This window comes from Scophthalmus maximus, chromosome 5 (assembly GCF_022379125.1).
Source record: "Scophthalmus maximus strain ysfricsl-2021 chromosome 5, ASM2237912v1, whole genome shotgun sequence".
Taxonomy (NCBI): domain Eukaryota; kingdom Metazoa; phylum Chordata; class Actinopteri; order Pleuronectiformes; family Scophthalmidae; genus Scophthalmus; species Scophthalmus maximus.
In genome coordinates, this window is record NC_061519.1 from 14,718,209 (window position 1) to 14,737,171 (window position 18,963).

At 44.2% G+C, this 18,963-nt stretch overlaps 1 protein-coding gene across 4 annotated transcripts; it reads right to left on the minus strand.

The window, feature by feature from the left end:
- Window positions 1-7,294: 7,294 nt before the first annotated feature.
- LOC118311564 (phosphatidylinositol 4-phosphate 5-kinase type-1 gamma-like) lies at window positions 7,295-18,844 on the minus strand. Of its 4 annotated transcripts, none has more exons than XM_035635558.2 (18): window positions 18,472-18,844; window positions 14,894-14,922; window positions 14,683-14,772; window positions 14,415-14,545; window positions 14,210-14,327; window positions 13,217-13,369; window positions 12,353-12,652; window positions 12,040-12,248; window positions 11,872-11,955; window positions 11,458-11,506; window positions 11,226-11,310; window positions 10,921-11,094; window positions 10,339-10,495; window positions 10,103-10,171; window positions 9,484-10,009; window positions 8,706-8,780; window positions 7,601-7,684; window positions 7,295-7,512 (listed from the first exon to the last, which is right to left on the minus strand). In XM_035635558.2, the coding sequence occupies exons 1-18, from the start codon at window positions 18,566-18,568 to the stop codon at window positions 7,510-7,512; spliced, it is 2,433 nt and encodes an 810-aa protein (XP_035491451.2). In that variant the 5' UTR covers window positions 18,569-18,844; the 3' UTR covers window positions 7,295-7,509. The 4 variants fall into 4 exon arrangements, with proteins under 4 accessions (XP_035491451.2, XP_047188232.1, XP_047188234.1 ...); XM_047332276.1 differs by having other exon boundaries at window positions 7,601-7,687; XM_047332278.1 differs by lacking the exon at window positions 8,706-8,780.
- Window positions 18,845-18,963: the final 119 nt, after the last annotated feature.

Below are 18,963 nucleotides of genomic sequence, written 5' to 3' on the forward strand. Positions count from 1 at the left end.
TTTGCTTTTTGTGATACAGATGTTCCCGCCAGCCCCAGCTGTGCTTTGCTGGGCTATTTAGCATATGTTGGTAATGCAGAACTGGGACGGTGAATATTGTAAAGGCTGCACCTGTTAAACGTGTTGGCATTGGCATTGTGACACGTTGACATGACCACACTAGATTTTAGCTCAAATTTCCTGTAGAATCTGAAAAGATCCAAGTATTGTTCCTGTAGTGCATCACGAGTGATCACCAAAAGGTCGGCCTCGCCAGGCTTCAGTACGATTGTGTAAAGAGCAAAAAGCTCCTCTGTCTGATCCCCTGCGTTTTACAATTTCTCTCAGCAGACAACAGCACGTTTTCACATTCAGACGCTTATGACATAAACCTCGACTCAGTGTCACAAACGGAAAACCCATTTGCATTCACTGCCACAGAGCCGAGGCCTGTAGGTGTTCCAAACCGTGACAAAAGGGATCGATCATAGGGATGAAAAGGACACAGTTTAAGGCTGAATCCACATTGCCCGATGGTAGACTGAGCAGTAGTAATTTAACCCTAAAAGGCACTCTTGTTATATTGAGGAGGGCAGATCAAATCAAATCTTTCTGTCTCTGTGTCTCAGTGGGAGGAGATTGTGGGTTTTTGTCCTCAGATAAGGGCGAGTACGGAGCCGGCTAATCCTGCCCGCTCTTCCATGTGGGAGTGGCAGTGGGGTGTCTTTGCTGCGCGGCCAGCCGTAATCTAATGGGTGTGAGATTGGGCTTTATCCACGGGCACGCTCACTCACACACAGCCGCAGACACACAACACAAAGTCTAGATTTGTTTCAGGATTAAAGGCATCACCTCAGTGACTGACACAATGCCACAGGCATTCCCACGGTAACCCTTGATGGGATTGTCTGCATGTGAGCGAGGTTCTACGTGTGTGTGTGTGTGTGTGTGTGTGTTGTTGTAATTCTAGATGCTGCTGATTAGAAATACACAAGGGAAAGAATCAGGAGAGCACAGTAATATTGGAAAGAGGCATATCTGCACACACACACACACACACACACACTAGAAAAGCAGCTGCCCAAGTTGGCAGGCCGTGTCCCTCTCATTATGCTGGCCACTCACTCGTGTCCTGGCTCCCTCTCCCCTGCTGCTGCTGCTGCTGCTGCTGCTGGACAGGTAGCATCTGACACACATTAGCCTGCTATTAATGACTTCTGCTGCAGCCATTATCGCACATTTAGGGAGAAACATCCCCAGGGGTGCCATTTTTTCGCAATGGCATGCATTATATATTCACAAAACATCCAATTTTCTCAAAGTTCTGCAAGCAAAGCTTTTTTTGTAAAACAAGACTTGATTTCATTTCACAGAAAGCCCTTTCGGGGTTGCACTATTATGATTTCTTCCTGTTTCTCATCTTTGTCATTTGTGTGTGTGTGTGTGTGTGTGTGTGTGTGTGTGTGTGTGTGTGTGTGTGTGTGTGTGTGTGTGTGTGTGTGTGTGTGTGTGTGTGTGTGTTGGTACCTGAAGTTAAGTCCCGGATTTCCGTGAGTTGCTCTCAAGAGGTGACTCCCGTGGAATGTGGGTGGTTGTGGCCCATGGACCTCCCACATCTAATCGATTGTTTACCCATGGTCGCCTGGGGAAGACCACTGTGATTAACATTAATCCCGCAAGTCTCTGCACAAACAACTGGAATACCATCTCAAGATCTCCAACATCAACAGCAGGTGTTCGAAAGCCTCCCCGTGCTCCTCGCCGTCTAGTTCAGTGTTTGACGTTGTCTGTCCACATTCAGGCTTGAGTGGGTCCATAGAAATGTATTGCACACAAAGGTCATAGTCAGTTCTCGTTTTCCTGTCATTTTTTACTCTTCTCTGAAATCATGCTGTGGTCATGGTGCATTCAGGGACCTCTAATTGTGTTTCACGTCACAGCCCAAATCCCTCTGACACAGTTGTTGTCTTACTCTACGGATTATTCTAGTTAGTAACTTGTCTTCATTAGACACAAATCAGACACAGGTCTTAGTTTCCTAAGAAGATGAGAACAAGATGCTGGTCTTTCACAACTATGTAAACAAGTCTGATAAGAAAATATTAGATTTGAGGATTTCAATGAGACATTCCTCAATAGAAACCCTACCTGACAGACTTAAGTCTCAAGTAGTGGTGTCTGCGACTGCAGAGACTCAGAGCGTGTGTGCTGTCAAGGTGTCAAGACATTGAACCTCAAACTGCTCCCTTATTTTTTTTAAATTGTGATGTTTTGATAAATGCTATGGTAGTGAGCAGGGAAAAAAACTAATTCAAATCAAATCAAACATTACATTACCTTGAAGCAATATTCACAGATTTTCTCTGTATTCACAGACCGACTCTTTCAGCCGCTGAATACTCCACAATGTTCACCAGCTACAGTCACTGACTCATCTGTTTGGTCGTGTGAAGTTAGTTCATCAGAGCTTTTCTGCTGAAGACATTGCAATGCTGCAAAAATGACGTTAATGAGAAGTGTGAGAAGTAACCACAGCTTAAAATCCGTGAGCTGTTAACAATAAGCTCAAACGTGCCGGAACTCTTCATGGAGCTGATGGCAACTGCTGAGTTGGGGGGGGGGGGGGGGGGGGTCACTACAGGGGACACCTTTCATATAATAAGTAGGAATTTACCTTCTACAAATAAATAAAATAAATAAAAAAACAATAGATTTTGAGATGTAGTTGTCGAAGGTACTATAACATTCTTGTATTAACCGATCCTTCAAACTCTGCTCAGTGGCTGGTTTCTGATGGCGATGTCATAAGATGAGGCAAACCACAGACAATGTGTAAAACCTGCTGCGACATATACTCTCTGGAGATAACCGGGAACCTGACTTGGGGGTTCGCAAGGAAAAGTGAGGAAAATGTGGATATTTGTGTTCTGACCAACAGCCCCTTTTTGAAAGTTCAGGAAACTGTCCGCACTTCAGTGCATGTCTGAAAAGCTGCTATAGATAGACAGAGAAACAGAACAAATCAGACACGAACACGTGAAAGTATCAGCAAGAGGGAAACATCCATGAGACATGGCCCCACACAGAGAAAAAGACCATCACTGGTGTTTGGAGGGAAGCTCGTTCTACTCTCACTGTGTATGCATAGATGTGCCTCTGTGTGTTTAGCGCATTCATCCTTGTCATTCAATTTCAATATTTAGCCGAACCTCCGCAGCTCCGTGGGCCTCCAGGTTTGATGAACTTCCATGAAAGCGCCGGGGCTGCATTTATTTTCCATTCCACCGGAATGTGGAGTGAGCGAGAGCCCCGTGAGCGAGAGAGGCAGATTGATAAAAAGAAAAGAAGAGAGAGATGGGTAGAGAGGCAGAACGGGGAAGTTGTGTCCTTCATCAGCCCTCCATTCCTCTATGCCTCCATTTCATTAAGGATAGATAGATGATCAATAGGGGAGAAGCAGTGGAGGGGGATTAGGATTAGAAATCGATGGCTTTGTTTTCTTCAGCCTGCCAAAGATAAACACCGCCTTAAGACACTGACAAGGCCACATAGAGACTTTCACGGCTTTTCATCTGTGTGTGAGAGGGCACAGCATCCCCTGTGTGTGGACAGACAGACATCTGTTTGCAGCTTTTTCATGCTGAGTTGAAAAGAGACGCTTCGATCCCTTCGTGAGATCGGGAGAATGGGGGAAGGGCTCTGGTCTGATCAGTAGTCGCGTTCTACAGTGAGAGGCACACAAGACTCCGTGTTGCTATTGTGCTGAGTTTTTTTGCCCGATGTCAGGACTGTTGGAGTGCACACGTTGAACTGTGTGTGGGAGGCGCAGGCTTACGTTACGACAGATCCGAGAGCGACTGCTCGTTCACACCTAGTCACCATTTGAAGACTGCCTGAGAATAGCTGGAGATGACTGATGAAGAGGCAGCAGCGTAATGGGCAAAGAGAAGTGATGCTCCTGACAAAAGCTCCTAGTGGGCTGTAAGTAAGTAAGGAGGAGTGAGGCAAGGCATTCTGGGTAGGTGCGGCTTCACCTCCCACACAGAGATTCAAAAAACATGGTCCCTGCTTTGATCTGTCTCTCTCTCGGCTTTCTCTATCTCTCTTCTTTTGACACACACACACACACACACACACACACACACACACACACACACACACACACACACACACACACTGCACACTTGCCCTGTTTGTTGTGGCTTTCGCCCCTCTCCCCTTTGAAAGAACAAAAGGCATTTGTTCATGCTTCCATCAGATGAAAGTGTAGCGCTTTGATGGCTCATTTCACCCCAGGAACAGATGCTTTCTTTAAATTCATCAAATCTTTTCATAATGAAAACTTTACAACTCGCTCCTTGTAGTCATTTGTATTTAGCTTTAGCTTTAGTGTGTGTGTGTGTGTGTGTGTGTGTTTATGATAATCGTGATGATATTGTTCCCATCCTAAGCCACAGGTGTCTGTTGTCTACCACAACCTGCACTTGACAGCCGGGGGAGGAGCAGAGGCAGAAAGAGAAAGACCTACTTTATCTGACACGCATGAATTTGGACTGTGAATATCAACCAGAGCAGCCTGGATGCTGGATGATAATACAAACTCCACCGTGACACCCTTTCCCCCCCCAGGTTTTATATTTGCTTATTGTCAAAAAGTCCAATAAAAAGACATAAACCAACAATTTGTTATTCTCTGAATTGTTATTAGTACTCATTTACCCAGTCTATAGAGCTCACACCCATGCATTTTGAATCTACTCTGCATTTTGCATTTTGCATTTGAAACAAAGTGTTAATGTTTGGTTAACAACTGGGGACTGTAGGTTTCATCAGATATTATTCTAAGATGAGTAAATGGCATGTTGTTTTTTTTCCTGTGGATCGGGAGTTATGGCAGCAGGACAGTGTATAGTATTGGATCGACTCAAAATAAACCAACGTGTGTAATTGTGTCTCTAATCGAGGAGTTTGATTCTTTACCCTATTCCATCGGTTTGACCACTGGACCGGTGAAGGGAAACACTCATGGCTGCAAAGGAGGAGAAGGAATTGGAAAATGTTTAAAAATTATTATGTGCATATGACTTTCATTCTACCCTTGTGTGTGTGTGCGCGTGCGTGTATGTGTCCACACACAGAGGAATGAAAAGAAATAGGAAAAGCAAAGAAAAGGACAATTTCATTTCAGGACAATCGGGCAGGTGGCTACTGATCCATCAACACATTCAATCCCAGGTCGGCCCGACATGGCTGACTTGTCACAATGAGTGGCATTCACGACTCGGGCTCAACTCACTGTAATGTTTTCTTTGGAGGACCTCTCATTTGATAATATTTAATGGTGAACATTTTACCTCTGTTTTCCTTTTATATACATATATCCCTCCTATATTTTATACTTTATATATAAAGTATATATATATATATATAAAGTTTATGTTGGTATATATATTTATATACATGTGCGCATACAGAGAGAGGGATGGAGAAACAGAGAGTCTGTATGTCTGTATTACACAGATAGCTTGCTAAGAAGCTAGGGTCTCAATGGGCTGCTTTGGTTGAAGCCATATTGATCCCCATCTTTTTTTTAATTTCAATTTATTTTTAGCAGCAAAGCCTCTGCAGATGAAGAGGAAGAAGAAAAACGGGAAAAAACAGCCAGCCCCAGTAAAACAATCATGATTTCATCTCATTATGCTTGTGTGTGTTAAAATGTCAGTGTGGTGCGGAGGGGTGAGGCATGAGCTTTTAAATATGAGTCTCTCTTTTATGATCCATAAAGAACACAATAAATCGAACCGTGGCCTTTAGGGCAGCTCATATACTGGCATATGTATTTGTGCAATTTAGTTTTTACAGTGCAACCAGGACTTTTCAATTTATGTGCAGCACAAAATACTTCCTGGGATTCTACTGGCTGATGAGGCCGGACTCGAATCTGGGACGCTATGGCGCCATCTAGTGGGACAATAATGCAAATAACATTTGAACATTAGCAGCTTCTTTGTGAATCTGATCATTACAAGAAAACACTTGCATTTACTAATACATTTTTTTTTTACACAATATAATCTTTAATTTCTTTTACACAGTGATCAGCTACACACACTGTTGCCTATGAACTGGCAGGTTAACTTCAGCATACTCGAATGATAATCATAACAATAAGTTAACAGCAGAGTGTAGCAACCAGCAACACGGACAAGAGATTTAAGTGTGGTTAGTCTTGATTCAGCAGGTACCACGTGTGATGCATGGAAGGAGGATGATACCGTCTGTTCTCACGAAACTGTGCAGAACTGTACTGTCCTGCATTTTTGGTGATTTATGATTAATCCAGCATCATTTGAAACCGCTGGAACTATGCTCGACATTTCTCACACAGCCAACATGCTTAGGCTGGTTCAGACTTTCATTGCTTTTCACAACAAATGGAAGTAACATTTTTCTTCTGACAATTTGACAAATAGGCAAGACAGAAAAGTCTTATACTTACATGTCTCCCAATCACACATCGTATGCATGCAAACACATGCACACAGCTAGACGAGAGGGAACAAACAGACTTACACACGCAGATTATCTACAATTTACAAAAGAGAATTTGATTGTTGTTTTTTTCTTCCTTTGCTCTCTTTTGATGTTCTAAACCTGAAAAGGTGTCAATGCATGGCTGCTATAGATTTGGTATTTACACACAATATAATACTCTATATCTTTGAATATATTTTTTTTAAATGTTTACATGACTGAAATATAAAAATTTAGTTTGTCAATAAGGCATTTTGAGCACGACCATTCATTGTCAGATCAAAGTTTCTGGAGTGGATCACCAAACACCACTGGAAAAAAAGGAACACTGTTCATACAGAGCACACTAAACACTGACTAAGTGTCTTTTTTTCACACAATAACCAATGACAAAATAACAAAACATACATGTATATGACTTCAATAGACCCCAGCCATATTTAGATCGATAAAGTGCTGAAAAAAAAAGATCATACACAGCCTTGACATTTCCCCAGTGAAAAATAAAAGCATGAATAATCTAAAACTTATTCAAATTGGGGAATTAATATCGCGCACTGTGCATCTGTAATGCATAGCCAGAGCTGGCACAGTGCAGTGTGACTCATGAGCACTACAAACCTCCAGAGCACGCAGCAGGACCGCAACGACGCCTGACTTAGAGGCCACAGGGATCATTCACAGTTATCTTATTTCTCCACTTGTTGTCAATCAGATTGTCCATTGTTTAAGTTTTATCATTTTGTTTTTGCATAACATTTTGATAATTGTTTTTCTTTAAGTGTGTGTGTGTGTGTGTGTGTGTGTGTGTGTGTTTGTGTGTTAGTCAATACTTCTTAATTCCTTCCTTCGGTCCGTCACAGTTAGCAAAGCGAGCGTCCACGTGCAGCTTGGGCAGCCAGCATCAAATCTTGATAGTGTCCCGGTGGTTTAATTTTGGAAACCTCTCAGTTTCTGTGTATAGAGACAGGCCGTCACTGCTGTCTCCACTGAGAGTTACTGAGAGAGAGAAACATAAGATTATAATAGGAACGTGGCAAATGAATAGATCCATGCATCACAAGTCCTGGATGAACTGCACACTCACTGTCTCGCTCTCCCCATCCGAGTCCCTTCTGGACTCTGAGCCGGAGTGCAGAGGAGAGTACACCCAGCTCCGATCCTCCTGGGTCTGCTGCGGTCGAATTCGTCCAGCAGAGGGCGGCAGCAGCCGAAGAGAGAAGGCGAGAGGAACAAAGATTGTGTTAAGAAAAAAAATATTTATAAAGGCATTCCCTTGACATTGGGTTAATAAAAGCTGAGCTGTCTTACATGTCCAAAAGGACACTCACACCAACGGTTCAACTGAATACAATGTGTTAATGTTCAGTACGTGATTGATTGATAGATTGATAATGTTGAGAGGATGATTTGCTATTTGCTTTTTAAAGGATCACCAATATGTAGAAAAGTGCCTACACTTTAAACTTCAATTTAATTTAGATTCAAGAAGGAAACTTTACATAGTCTCTGTTAGAAAATATTAAATTATATTCTGGCTAAAATGGGTGTATATTACTTGAGAGACCCATGAAATAATATTTTCTCAATCGGGTTACTATGACAGATGAGGTCCACAGGGTCTTGTGCATCAATTACAGTTCAGCAACATTGGAATTTAACTGAAGACAGTCGTGAGGGTGTTGTCTGATGTTCCGATCCTTAATCAGAAGTTTGAGGAAGAGCCTTGTGCTAGAAATGTCACTACGGTAAATCCAATCCTTTGGCAGGAGATTTTAGGCGAGCGGATCTCATCTCCCAATGTCATATTATGTTGATCCAGCACCCGTCAAAATCTTTTTACTGGATGTGTGTGTTTGTTTTTTCCCACTTTGTGTTTGCTGATGTTGAAACTATGGCCACACAGTCCTGATGAAGTAGGTTAGCTCAGTTTTTACAGTGAAAAACAAAACAAATGCATGCTCCCTTTCAGTGCACAGAAGGTTGCTTGGGAAGGTGCAGTTTTTACATGCAGCACTGTCTTTGCAGACTTAAAAACTAAATAAGTCACGTGAAATACACTGTAGCTTTCATATTAAGTACTTGTGAGGTCCTTGAGGAGCTGTGCTTGTGACAGTTTCCAGCAATGCCACTGTGTGCAGGAACAATTCCGAGCATAAGAAATGACGCTAACTACCCTGGTGTGGACTTACATTGTAACTTGAGCTAGAGTTTAGCTTACGACGGCCAAGAACTGGAGAGTACACCCAATATCTGCCGTCTGCATACTGATGGATGGAAATACACGCACACACACACAAAGATGAACACACAGATGCATATAATGTGTTGACAGGAAAATAAAGGGACTTGAATCATGATACAACAAAGGGGAAATACGAGGGAGGATGTTAAGCAATTATTACAGAGGGGTGGAAAGAAAAGAAAGTGAAAATGGACTATGAATGCAATAATGTAAATGAATGAGAATTATGGAGAGCTGTGCATGACAGTGACAGGCTGACAGGCATAAATACATCATGCTGTGAGGGAAAGACAACCCCTTTGCTTTTGCTGGTACATTCAAAAGCATGAAGTATGACTGGTGTGCTGGCAGCATCGTGCTTCAGATAAGAAAGAATTTTGGAAAGCGAGAGCAGCCCCACAGTACGTGCATATGGCAACACGCACACCCTCCCCCCTCACCATCATAACTCTACCACACTGTCCTGACTGGTCCACTGCAAGAGACCCAGTAGAACAAAGAAAAACAGAGGATGAAAAGAATATCCTTACTCTCTGGCAGTGGATTCATCCATTAATTGAAAATGTATGTGCAATCTTATATTTTTCATCCTGTCGGTCTTGTAAGCTAGTGGCAGTGCACCGCTCAGCTTTGTTTCACTTCTCTGAATCATAATCGCACTTTGAACAGCCTAAGAAAAAGAAAAAGAAAAAAAACAGCTATCAAACATGATAATGGGAACTTACAAAGTAGATGTCGGACACCTGCACCTCTCCATCCAGTGAGTTGTGGCTGCCGGACAAAGACAGCTGATTGCACGACGTGCGCGGTACCTGCTGAGGCACCTGGGGGCTCGGAGGAACAGAGGAGGGGGGCGTCGAGGGGAGGTGGTGAAAGGAGCGAGGAGACGCAGGGCAGATGGGAGTAAATGCTGAGGCAGGAGGGAGCGTGGAGGCGCTTGCTGAGGTGGGAAGTGTGGATTGGGCGCTTTGAGAAGAAAGCGTGGAAGACTGAGCAGCTGTGGGAGAGCCGAGTGGTTCGGTGGACGGACAGATGGACGAAGGAGGTGTGGAGGACGACGTCCCCGCTGATTGGGCAGTGGAGGATGAAGGAACAAAGGACGGAGGAGGGATAGAGGAGGAACACGCTGAGGATGGACTGACAGAGGGAGGAGAGGATGAAGCAAAGGCGCCGGGCTGATGATCAGGTGAAAGATGGCTGGGAGAGGTCGTCTCTGTCATCTGTGTGAGCTCCGTGCTCTTGGGGATTTTACTGTATGAGGCAAGACAAACAACACCGTTCAAATAGTGTTACGCAGGCAGATATTGACATTTTCTAGTATTTGAATAGCGTATATATGTGCACCTTAGCTCCACCTCCACTGTTATGGTGTCCTGATTTTCCCCATGAACCTCGACTATCTCTTTTTGTGACCTGAATACACGTGAGAAGACACAAGGGTGTGAAATTCCCAGAACAATTATGAGAAGTAAAAGAAGTCAAGTTTTGATCGGTGAAATCATAGCCTGTCTTGCGGTAAATCTTCTAAACAGAATGTCGTCGTTGGATATGACACTGCATATTCTCACAGGTATTCTCACCTGACCACACTCGGTGAATTCATTTGTCTCCGGTAGCGTGGGTGCTCTGGTGTATCGAAGGGGGTGGTGGGTAAGGAGTTGTTCGAGGAAAGTGTGGTCGCAATAGACGCAGTGGTGGCATCTTCAAAAGACGGAGGAGTGCAGGGGGGTTCTCTCCCTGAGTCACATAATTAAGTAAGAAAAATTGTAAGCCACGTGCAAGAGAGATGAAAATACACAGAAAAGAAAATAATCAACAGAACTCACAACTGCATACTAAAATTAGACATCTAAGGAAGCAGGAGAATGTGTGTTTGTACCACAAACTCAAACACTATCGTCTTTTTGTGTAGCACTAAACCTCTAAACTGTCGTTGACCTACTTTCAGAACTGTCGTGTATGACACTCGGTTGATAAACTCTACACACTGTGTACGTGATTGGGACCTGCATTTTTGGACTAATGTGTTCAGGTGTTGTTTGAAATTAAGCATCCTATTTTCACTTAAATGTAAAACATTGTACAACCTGCGGGCAAAATGTTTCTGCTTATATTCCATTTTTTTCACTTCTTGTGGACTAAGAGCTTAGACGAAGTCCTACCGTTGTCCTCCAGACCGGGGAAGCTGTAAGCTCCACGCAGGTTCTCCAAGTTGTCCCGGTTGTCCTGTCTCTCATCACTCACTGAGGGTCGGTGGCCTGCTGAATCGGTTCCGGCACTGGACTTGGACATGGAGAGAGCCCCCCGGCCCCTCTTAGATGGAGAGGATCTCAGCGCTGTGAAAGCAGGAGATAGATACTTGTACTCGTATTCCCCAAAAAATAAAATGTCCCCAAAAATTGCCATTGGTGTCATCATACATCATACAAAGTAGATGAGTATACGGTTCATGCACACTTGGACTCACAGCAGCTCTTCTTGAACACGATGGTGTTACAGAATTTGTAGAACCTCTCAGCGTAGAAACCAGGTCTGTGAACTGACACCGTGTCCTGTGGACGAGCCGAGGCAGCAGTGGAAAAAAAAAGAAGAGAGCAGGTCAAAGCTATTTTTTATATACACATACATTTATACATACATACATATGTGTGTGCGTATGTATATATATATTGCCCAACTGTTGTGTCAAAGCTACTCACCCCATCATGGATAAGAGACTTCCAGGAATGCTCCAGTTTCTTAATCATCCTGTCAGACAAGACAAATCAGATTATTAATTCATTAAGTGACTCACTGTGGTTACCTGGCAACTGAATCAGAGGCTGCAGTCCTACTTGCAATGTTCATGTGCATTTCAAGATCCTTTATAAAAGACTGGATTTCATGTCAGGCCCCTCACACCCCTACACGTCTACACTTCACAGTTCTTTTTTCTCTTCCTCCTTAATTTAAAGACAGGACACCGTGCTTGGGACTACTTTTTTCTCTGTGATCTCTCGTCATGTTTTAATAGCCCCTTGCAGGCACATCAAGCCTGGATTACTATCAGCCAAACCCTGAGTATAAGCTATGGAGAAATAAATTCTTTAACCACTGATTTTTTTGTTACCTACCTGTAGGACTGCAGAATATCAATAATCCCGATGAACAGCAGGAGGCGCTCTCCCTTACTACCAACAGCTGGAATACCGCCCATACTGCAGACAGGGAGCAGGACGTTACCGTGATTTGAACAAGTTCATGTGATGATGAAGGACAAACGTCATGAAACCGTGACCTACGTGTCATCGTGGTCCAGTGTGTCCCTGCATGTGGAACTTCCCTGTATAGACTCCATTGCAGTGGAGTACAAGGCTCTCTGGGCTGCAGGCCTCTTCTCATCCCCACCGCCCGCAGGCGAGCCCTGGGACTGATACTCTCTCTCTGCTTGGGTCTTGTTGTGGATCCCGAGCAGCAAACTGTAGTCCATAATCTTAAAACTCTCCAGAACCTAAAATCAAACACACAGAAACACCATATTTCATGTCAGATTCCCTAAGCCTCCTTTTTTTTTATATACTGTTCATCCAACTCTTCTCTCTCTCTCTATCTTACCAGACAGTCTCTTTGCAGCGTTTTGAGCAGAGCACTGTATGTGTCTTGGTCCAAAGTGAGGCCTTCAGGGACGTCCTTCAGAAAGTCCAGGTCTTTAAATGTGGGCTTGGACTTCTCTCTTTCCTTCTTGGAAGCTCGCCTCTTGTATGTGGAGCCCTTGAGGTCGAACTTGAGGTGCATGCGTACGGAGCGTGGTAAAATATTGTTCATCACCACAACTCTGATGTTCTTCCCCCCGCACTGGACGCAGTAGAGGCCAAAAAACTTTGGCAGCAAAGTGCGGGGGTTCTGGTTCAAGTTCTGGAGAGGGGTAGAGAGACAGTGAGACATGAAGAAATGTTATTTGATCAGAAGATGGTTTGGTAGCGTGCACCTGCCACACAGCGTGACCCAGCCACACGCCACAGCCCACACCTCTGTGTCTCTGCTGTGTGCATGCTTAGCCTGTTATTAGTACTTAGCCCCTGTCTTTGTCGGGGACAACCTCTCTGCTCTTTATCTATAACAAGGCCGCCTGCTGGCGTCACTGCTGACTGGGGCAGACTCCAAGGGGCAGGATAAAGAGGATAAAGACGAGCACACGTTTCAGCTGCTGCGTTGCTCCTGAGCATGTGCTCATGTACACAAACATGCTATCCCCTACCAAAATCTAGGAAAAGTCATATCATTACAAAACTTCAAACAAAGAGTGTTTACATTTTCAGAATCCTCCAACGTGAACGGAAACTTGGTAGATGTTTGGTGTAAAAACATATGGCAAAGAAATCTAAAAAGACACTTTCCTATTATTGAATTGAAATATGATATGAAATATTGACAGTATGCATTTTAAAATGGTTCTAATTGGTGAGATGTTTGACTTACCATATAGTATCCAGGGAGCAGTTTCTGTAGAAACTCTGCCTCTTTGTGCAGGACCGTTTTGATGATAAACTCATCATCGCGCGTAACGTAGAATATGGAGCCACTAGCCCCTGGATTTGTCAACTCGATCAGTGGCTCGTTACATAGAGAATACTAGACAGAGCAAAGACACAAAGGGAACAGACGGATTAGAATTCAAGCTGGTATTTTTGCTCTATAATCAGACTATTTCACTTCAAATCTTAATGTAAAATGTAAAGGCAGACTTTCTTCATTTTCAAGCTTGTTTTTCCTCTTCTAGGGAATCATTTGTCCCTCTAGAAATGGACGTTTAAAAAGTCAGTGTCAATGAAATGTTGTTTGTGTCTGCTGAGTTTCATCGTACGATTAACACTTCATTGGTGCCCGCAGAGCTTAACCGTCCACGTTGGATCCAACATAGTTCTCAACTAGCAAATAACAAAATACTACCCACTCACATGGCACTGCTCCTCAGCAGCAAAAAGGGAACTTTGTTTTACAAGTGTAAGGGTGTAAACACTATCATGAGAGAATCGTTTGGACGTTTAACAGCCACTATGACTGTATATAAACGACGCATGGTGAAAAATCTGCCTTTTGTTAATTTGTCTAACCAAATTCAATTTCTATGGCTTAGAATTTCTATGGCCTATGAAGGTGGCTTCAGCACCAACAGACACAAGTCTGCACTACCTGTAGTTTAAAAAAGACAGCTTTAGTAAACTAATCTCCCTCTGGCACAAGGAGAGTGTGCGCTTACACATGCAGCTGAGTACACCGTATGTCACTACATGTGATTGCGTGTGCTTTTTGTGTGCGTGCAGCGTGACGTGCAAAATATGTGGAAGCATGCATGACTTTCTTTTTTGTGATAGTGTGAGCACGTCTGTCTTTTTTTGCATAGCACATTATAAGCATATATTCAGATACTCTCGATGCATCTTGTGTCGTCAGAGAAAGAAAATACCGCACCAGGTAGTCATCTGGTCGGATTCCAAACAGCTCTCGGAAGTATCGGAAGGCCACGGGAGCGTAGGTTTTAAACCGGAAGTCTGGGTAGTGGTGGGCTGGCGTGAGGTTGCTGCCTTCACTGTGTGGAGCAAGGTGGGTCCGTTACAAAGAGCAAAAAGAAGCTGAAATATTATATAAAATTCTTCCCACGCTCATACAAACGCACTTGGGGAAGAAGATGCTTTCGACCACATAGAAGTCCTGCATCAGCACGTCTCTCTCGGGCTTGGAGCTGAGGTTGCCGACAGTGTATCCAATGCCCAGCTGGATGGCCCCTTTCAAGGCAGAGGAGGTGGTCTGGAGGTGGCGAACAGTGAAAAGAACAACGGAGTTAGGTGTGGGTGGAAAGCGGTTGATGAAATTGTGACTCCAAGCAAACCTACAAACAGTATTTAAAACAAAAGACAAGTACAAGTACAGCGGAAAAGGACTACCTTCTTGTATGTGGTCTCTCCAGAGGCATCCACCCTCCTGTGGCCAATCTTTTTCTCTTGGGTGAGGCCAACTCCGAATGGGGACGGCATCTGTCACGAGCACAGGTCACAAGGAATATTATATCGGTACTGAAAAACAGCAAAACACAGACGACGAGAGTGACAGAGACATGTGGGACAGGCAGGTGATGAGTGTGAAGTAGCCTCTCACCTCTGTTGTCTGAGCCTTCTTGGCTGAATCTGTGAAAAGAAACCGAGAGAATAGGTTGAGGAGTGTCCACAGTGGTGTTATTATAGTAGTATTTAGAATGAATTAGCAAAAAATGATGACTTAGTGTTTGGGGTTTAAGGAATCAGACATAGTACATCAAATGTTACAGGGCACAAATATTCACACACCACACAATATTACAAAAACGAATAAAGTGGTTAAAATAGGAATTCGATACTAGTATAAATAGAGTATAAATAAATAAATATGTATATATATGATGTGTGTGCCCACTGCCCAGGAACCTGAAAGCTGCCCCCCGTTCAACACTCCCCGTTGATGAAAAGTGGGTCTGGGTCTGCACATTTTTTGCCGGAGTCTAAGGTGAGTTCAGGCGGGCAAGATTGTTCTCAAAACACCACACTGTCAGTCTTTGTACTTCATCCACGTAGGCTGTCTCATCTCCTCCTCAGATGAGGCACTACCACAGTGCTGTCGTCCGCATATTTGTAGACTGTGTCGGTGGGATGAGTGGGTGTAGAGGGTGTAAATGATGGGGCTCAACACACAGCCTTGTGGGGAGCCGGTGTTGAGTGTAAGGTGGAGGAGAGGTGGGGGCCGAGGGCGGTCGGTTAGGAAGTCCTTGATCCAGTAGCAGGTCGGTTGGGAGAGACCAATCTTAGTCAGTTTAGCCATCAATCTGCCTTCGATGAAAGTGTTAAATGCCGAGCAGAAGTCTATGAAGAGCGTTGAAAATTGTATATATACTGTGTATACCCTCCATGACAACTGGAAAAACTGATTGCATGATACAAACGAAAGCTCCTGAGCAGCTTCTATAGAACCTTGTGGTTTGATTATTTTATCCGAGTCCCTTAGCTAATTCTAATTTGATTTTTGTTTTTTCAAAAGGGTGCATTCACAATACATTCACTTCACCAGATACAACTAAAAGCCGATCCTGCATCCAATACAAGGATACAAATGAACATCATCAACCTTGTTCCGGATTAACTCACCAGAAGAAGAATCCACAGCCTACAGTTCACCAAATCTTTGATAATCCGGACAGAAAAAAAAGACGCGCCAAAAAGAAAACTATCCACATCTGACATTCAGCGGTCAGACCACTGCCGTGTGCCGTCAGCGTTTTTTTTTCTTCTATTCCCGGATCTGTCAGATTTGTACCGAGAAGGTAAAAAGTCTATTGGATTGACTTCCTCCCTAATCTGAGCGTCGTCATTGGCCGAGGTCTCCAGATCACATCACCGACCAATCACACACAGGGATTAGGAAGACTCTCTCCAGTCGACATGAAGGACACAACTGGACTGTGTCTGTAGGGGTCTGTGCATTGAATAGGGAAACTGAGCAGGAAGGATGTGAATGAGACAAACAGTTCATAGTCCTGCACAGTAGCTTCAAACTACACTAGTTTTACATCACGATGCTGAATTTCAGGTCATGTGAGGGGAGAGATTAGGCGAAGAGCTGCCGACAGAGCAGGGATAATGAATCTTTAAGCCATGTCGAAGCACACAGCACACACTGTAGCATATGTTGCTATTACTGAGGCACAACAAAATTCAATGATAGTGTTTATGCAGTATGATATATGATGATAACTTGTCATTGGTGGGTCAATTGATGCAGACACTCTCAAGAATTGTACAAGAATCGTCAGAACTGCCAAAAACTTGCATGTAGTATATTTTATTTAAATCCTGACAACAGGACTACTATATAGTCTCTCTGGAGACATGAACATGTGGAACCTCTACTCTTGATTCTTTAGCTTCTTTACAAGGCGACAGTGTTTATAGCAAGACTACAAGTCTACGTCCATTTTGGCACAAATCTGACAGGCACGTAATGACAATGTTAGCATTCTGATGTTTAGCAGTTTCCAAGCTGATCGTGTTCACCATCTGAAACTTGGTAATGAGCACAAACAGCAGCTGAGGCGGCTCATTAGTTCTGCTGGTATTAAGTCATAAAGACAAATTACTGGAAAGAAATTGAAATGGTGACCTGATGGTGGCGCTAGATGAAAAGCCAGCAGATCAACAAGGGATCGCATCACATTACATCATTGCACCCCAAGTGTTACATGAATGCATGTAATATAATTCAATGGCAATCCATCCATTAGAGGTTGAAACATTTCATGCCGGGATCCGGGATCCATAGATCCATGCCACTGGCCTGGCTAAAAAAATTGAAGGCAAAAAAGCTGAAGAATATTTTTTTGTGCATGGGACAAACTTACACTTACAAATTATGCAAACAATATACATTTATCAGATGCACAAACAAAATGTTGTGGATCCTCAGTAATTTTATTGACTTCTTTGTTCTGTTCGGGCCCTTTCATGCGGTGACAGGATGCTCACGGCTACTCACACCTGTAACCTGATTGACATCGCATCAGTGTCTGTAAGGCAGAACAATGAGTAAGAGAATCCACACACACACACAGAGAGAGAGAGAGAGAGAGAGAGAGAGAGAGAGAGAGAGAGAGAGAGAGAGAGAGAGAGAGAGAGAGAGAGAGAGAGAGAGAGAGAGAGAGAGTGTCTCTGTGGGATTAGGGTCATGCCAGAATAATGTGCCACTGAGCTGCAAGCAACACACAGGACAGATTCACTGAAGCATTTTTGATGATTATAAGAAGAGCATACAACTTGTAAGATGATGTGCTTTTAATGTCTCACTGAGAACTCAATTAGAGTGGATATTCTTGTTATTCAATATCATGAGTCAATAAACAGATTAAGCGGATTAGATCTCTCCTCTCTTTTGAAAATGCATATGCGAAAAAAACATGTTGGACCTGCTAAACTGACGAGGATCTGACCCGCTTTCTTCATGCCTGTTATATTTGCACATAAATATTATAAAACAAGCATGAATCCCCCTGTCGCATTTGCACGGCATCAACGGCGATGCTTGGAATTGATACCCGCCAGGGATTAGTGTGTGGTTTATGTTATAAAGCCATATCAGATTATGTAGGGCACTCTTCAGATTTACAGCTATAGGACGAGAGAGGGAGCGAGGGTAAGAGCTGTGAGGTGGAGGAGAGGCCACAGCATCAGCATGTGTTTATCACTGTGGATGCTGAGCAGCCCTTCGTGTGTAGGCGTCATACAAACCCACCTCTCTCTGTGTGTGTGTGTGTGTGTGTGTGTGTGTGTGTGTGAGAGAGAGAGAGAGAAATGTAAACAGTTGTGTATGCATTCCATTGCACGCCTTGTGTTGGTGCCAGTCTGCAGTGAACCACTAACATCATGGGCCATTCACAACTGAAGGCCAGTGACTTGAATCTTGACACCGTTATCTAACCAAGCAATGTATTATTCAGCACCTCAGCTCACAGGCTCCCCTCACTACCAGTTCTCTGCATATGAAAAATCTACATTTTACAGTCAGCGTGCCTGGCTACATTCACACAGGACTCGGGTCCAAATTCCCATCCCCCTGTGGCCCTGCTGTGACCGGCAGCATGGTGTGAACGCGCCCTCCACAGTGATGGGGCTATGTGTGAGAGTGTGTTCCTGCTCTCTGCAGGTCGTACGCACCAGGGTCCTCCAGGTCCAGCTGTAGGCTGAGGCCGGCCGCCAGCGCCTCGCTCGTGGTCCCGCCATCCCCGGTTTCCGCAGTCCTCCCCCCGTCCATCTCCCGGACGGTTCCTGGCGTCGACGCGCGGCGCTGAGCGCTGCGCTGCGCTGCGCGGTCCTCCCTCCTACAGAAGAGAAGCCTCCAGACTAATCTAGATATCCCGTCAAGGATTTGTTTGTTTGTTTGTTTGTTTTGTTGGGGCTGCTGCGACGACGGGGCCTACATGACTCCGCGAATGTGTACCTGTCGCTGGGTGAACCGTCAAACTTCAGCGGCGACTCGCGCAGCACCAGCGGCGCCGATCGTCTCCGCCGCTGCGTGTGGCTGCGTCACAGGAGGATGCGCGTGCAGCTCCGCAGCATCATCATCCCTCTGCGCTCACCACACACCGAAGGATGCGTGAGGGCGGGGGGGGGGGGCTGTTTCTATACATTTTAATATCAGATACTAAG

Coding starts and splice junctions, on each gene's coding strand:
- LOC118311564 (XM_047332276.1), bottom strand. CDS start 18,568: ATGGACGGGGGGAGGACTGCGGAAACCGGGGATGGCGGGACCACGAGC. Junction 14,923..18,471: donor GCTGGACCTGGAGGACCCTG/GTGCGTACGACC, acceptor TTCTTTTCACAG/ATTCAGCCAAGAAGGCTCAG. Junction 12,249..12,352: donor CGCTGCAAAGAGACTGTCTG/GTAAGATAGAGA, acceptor GTTTGATTTTAG/GTTCTGGAGAGTTTTAAGAT.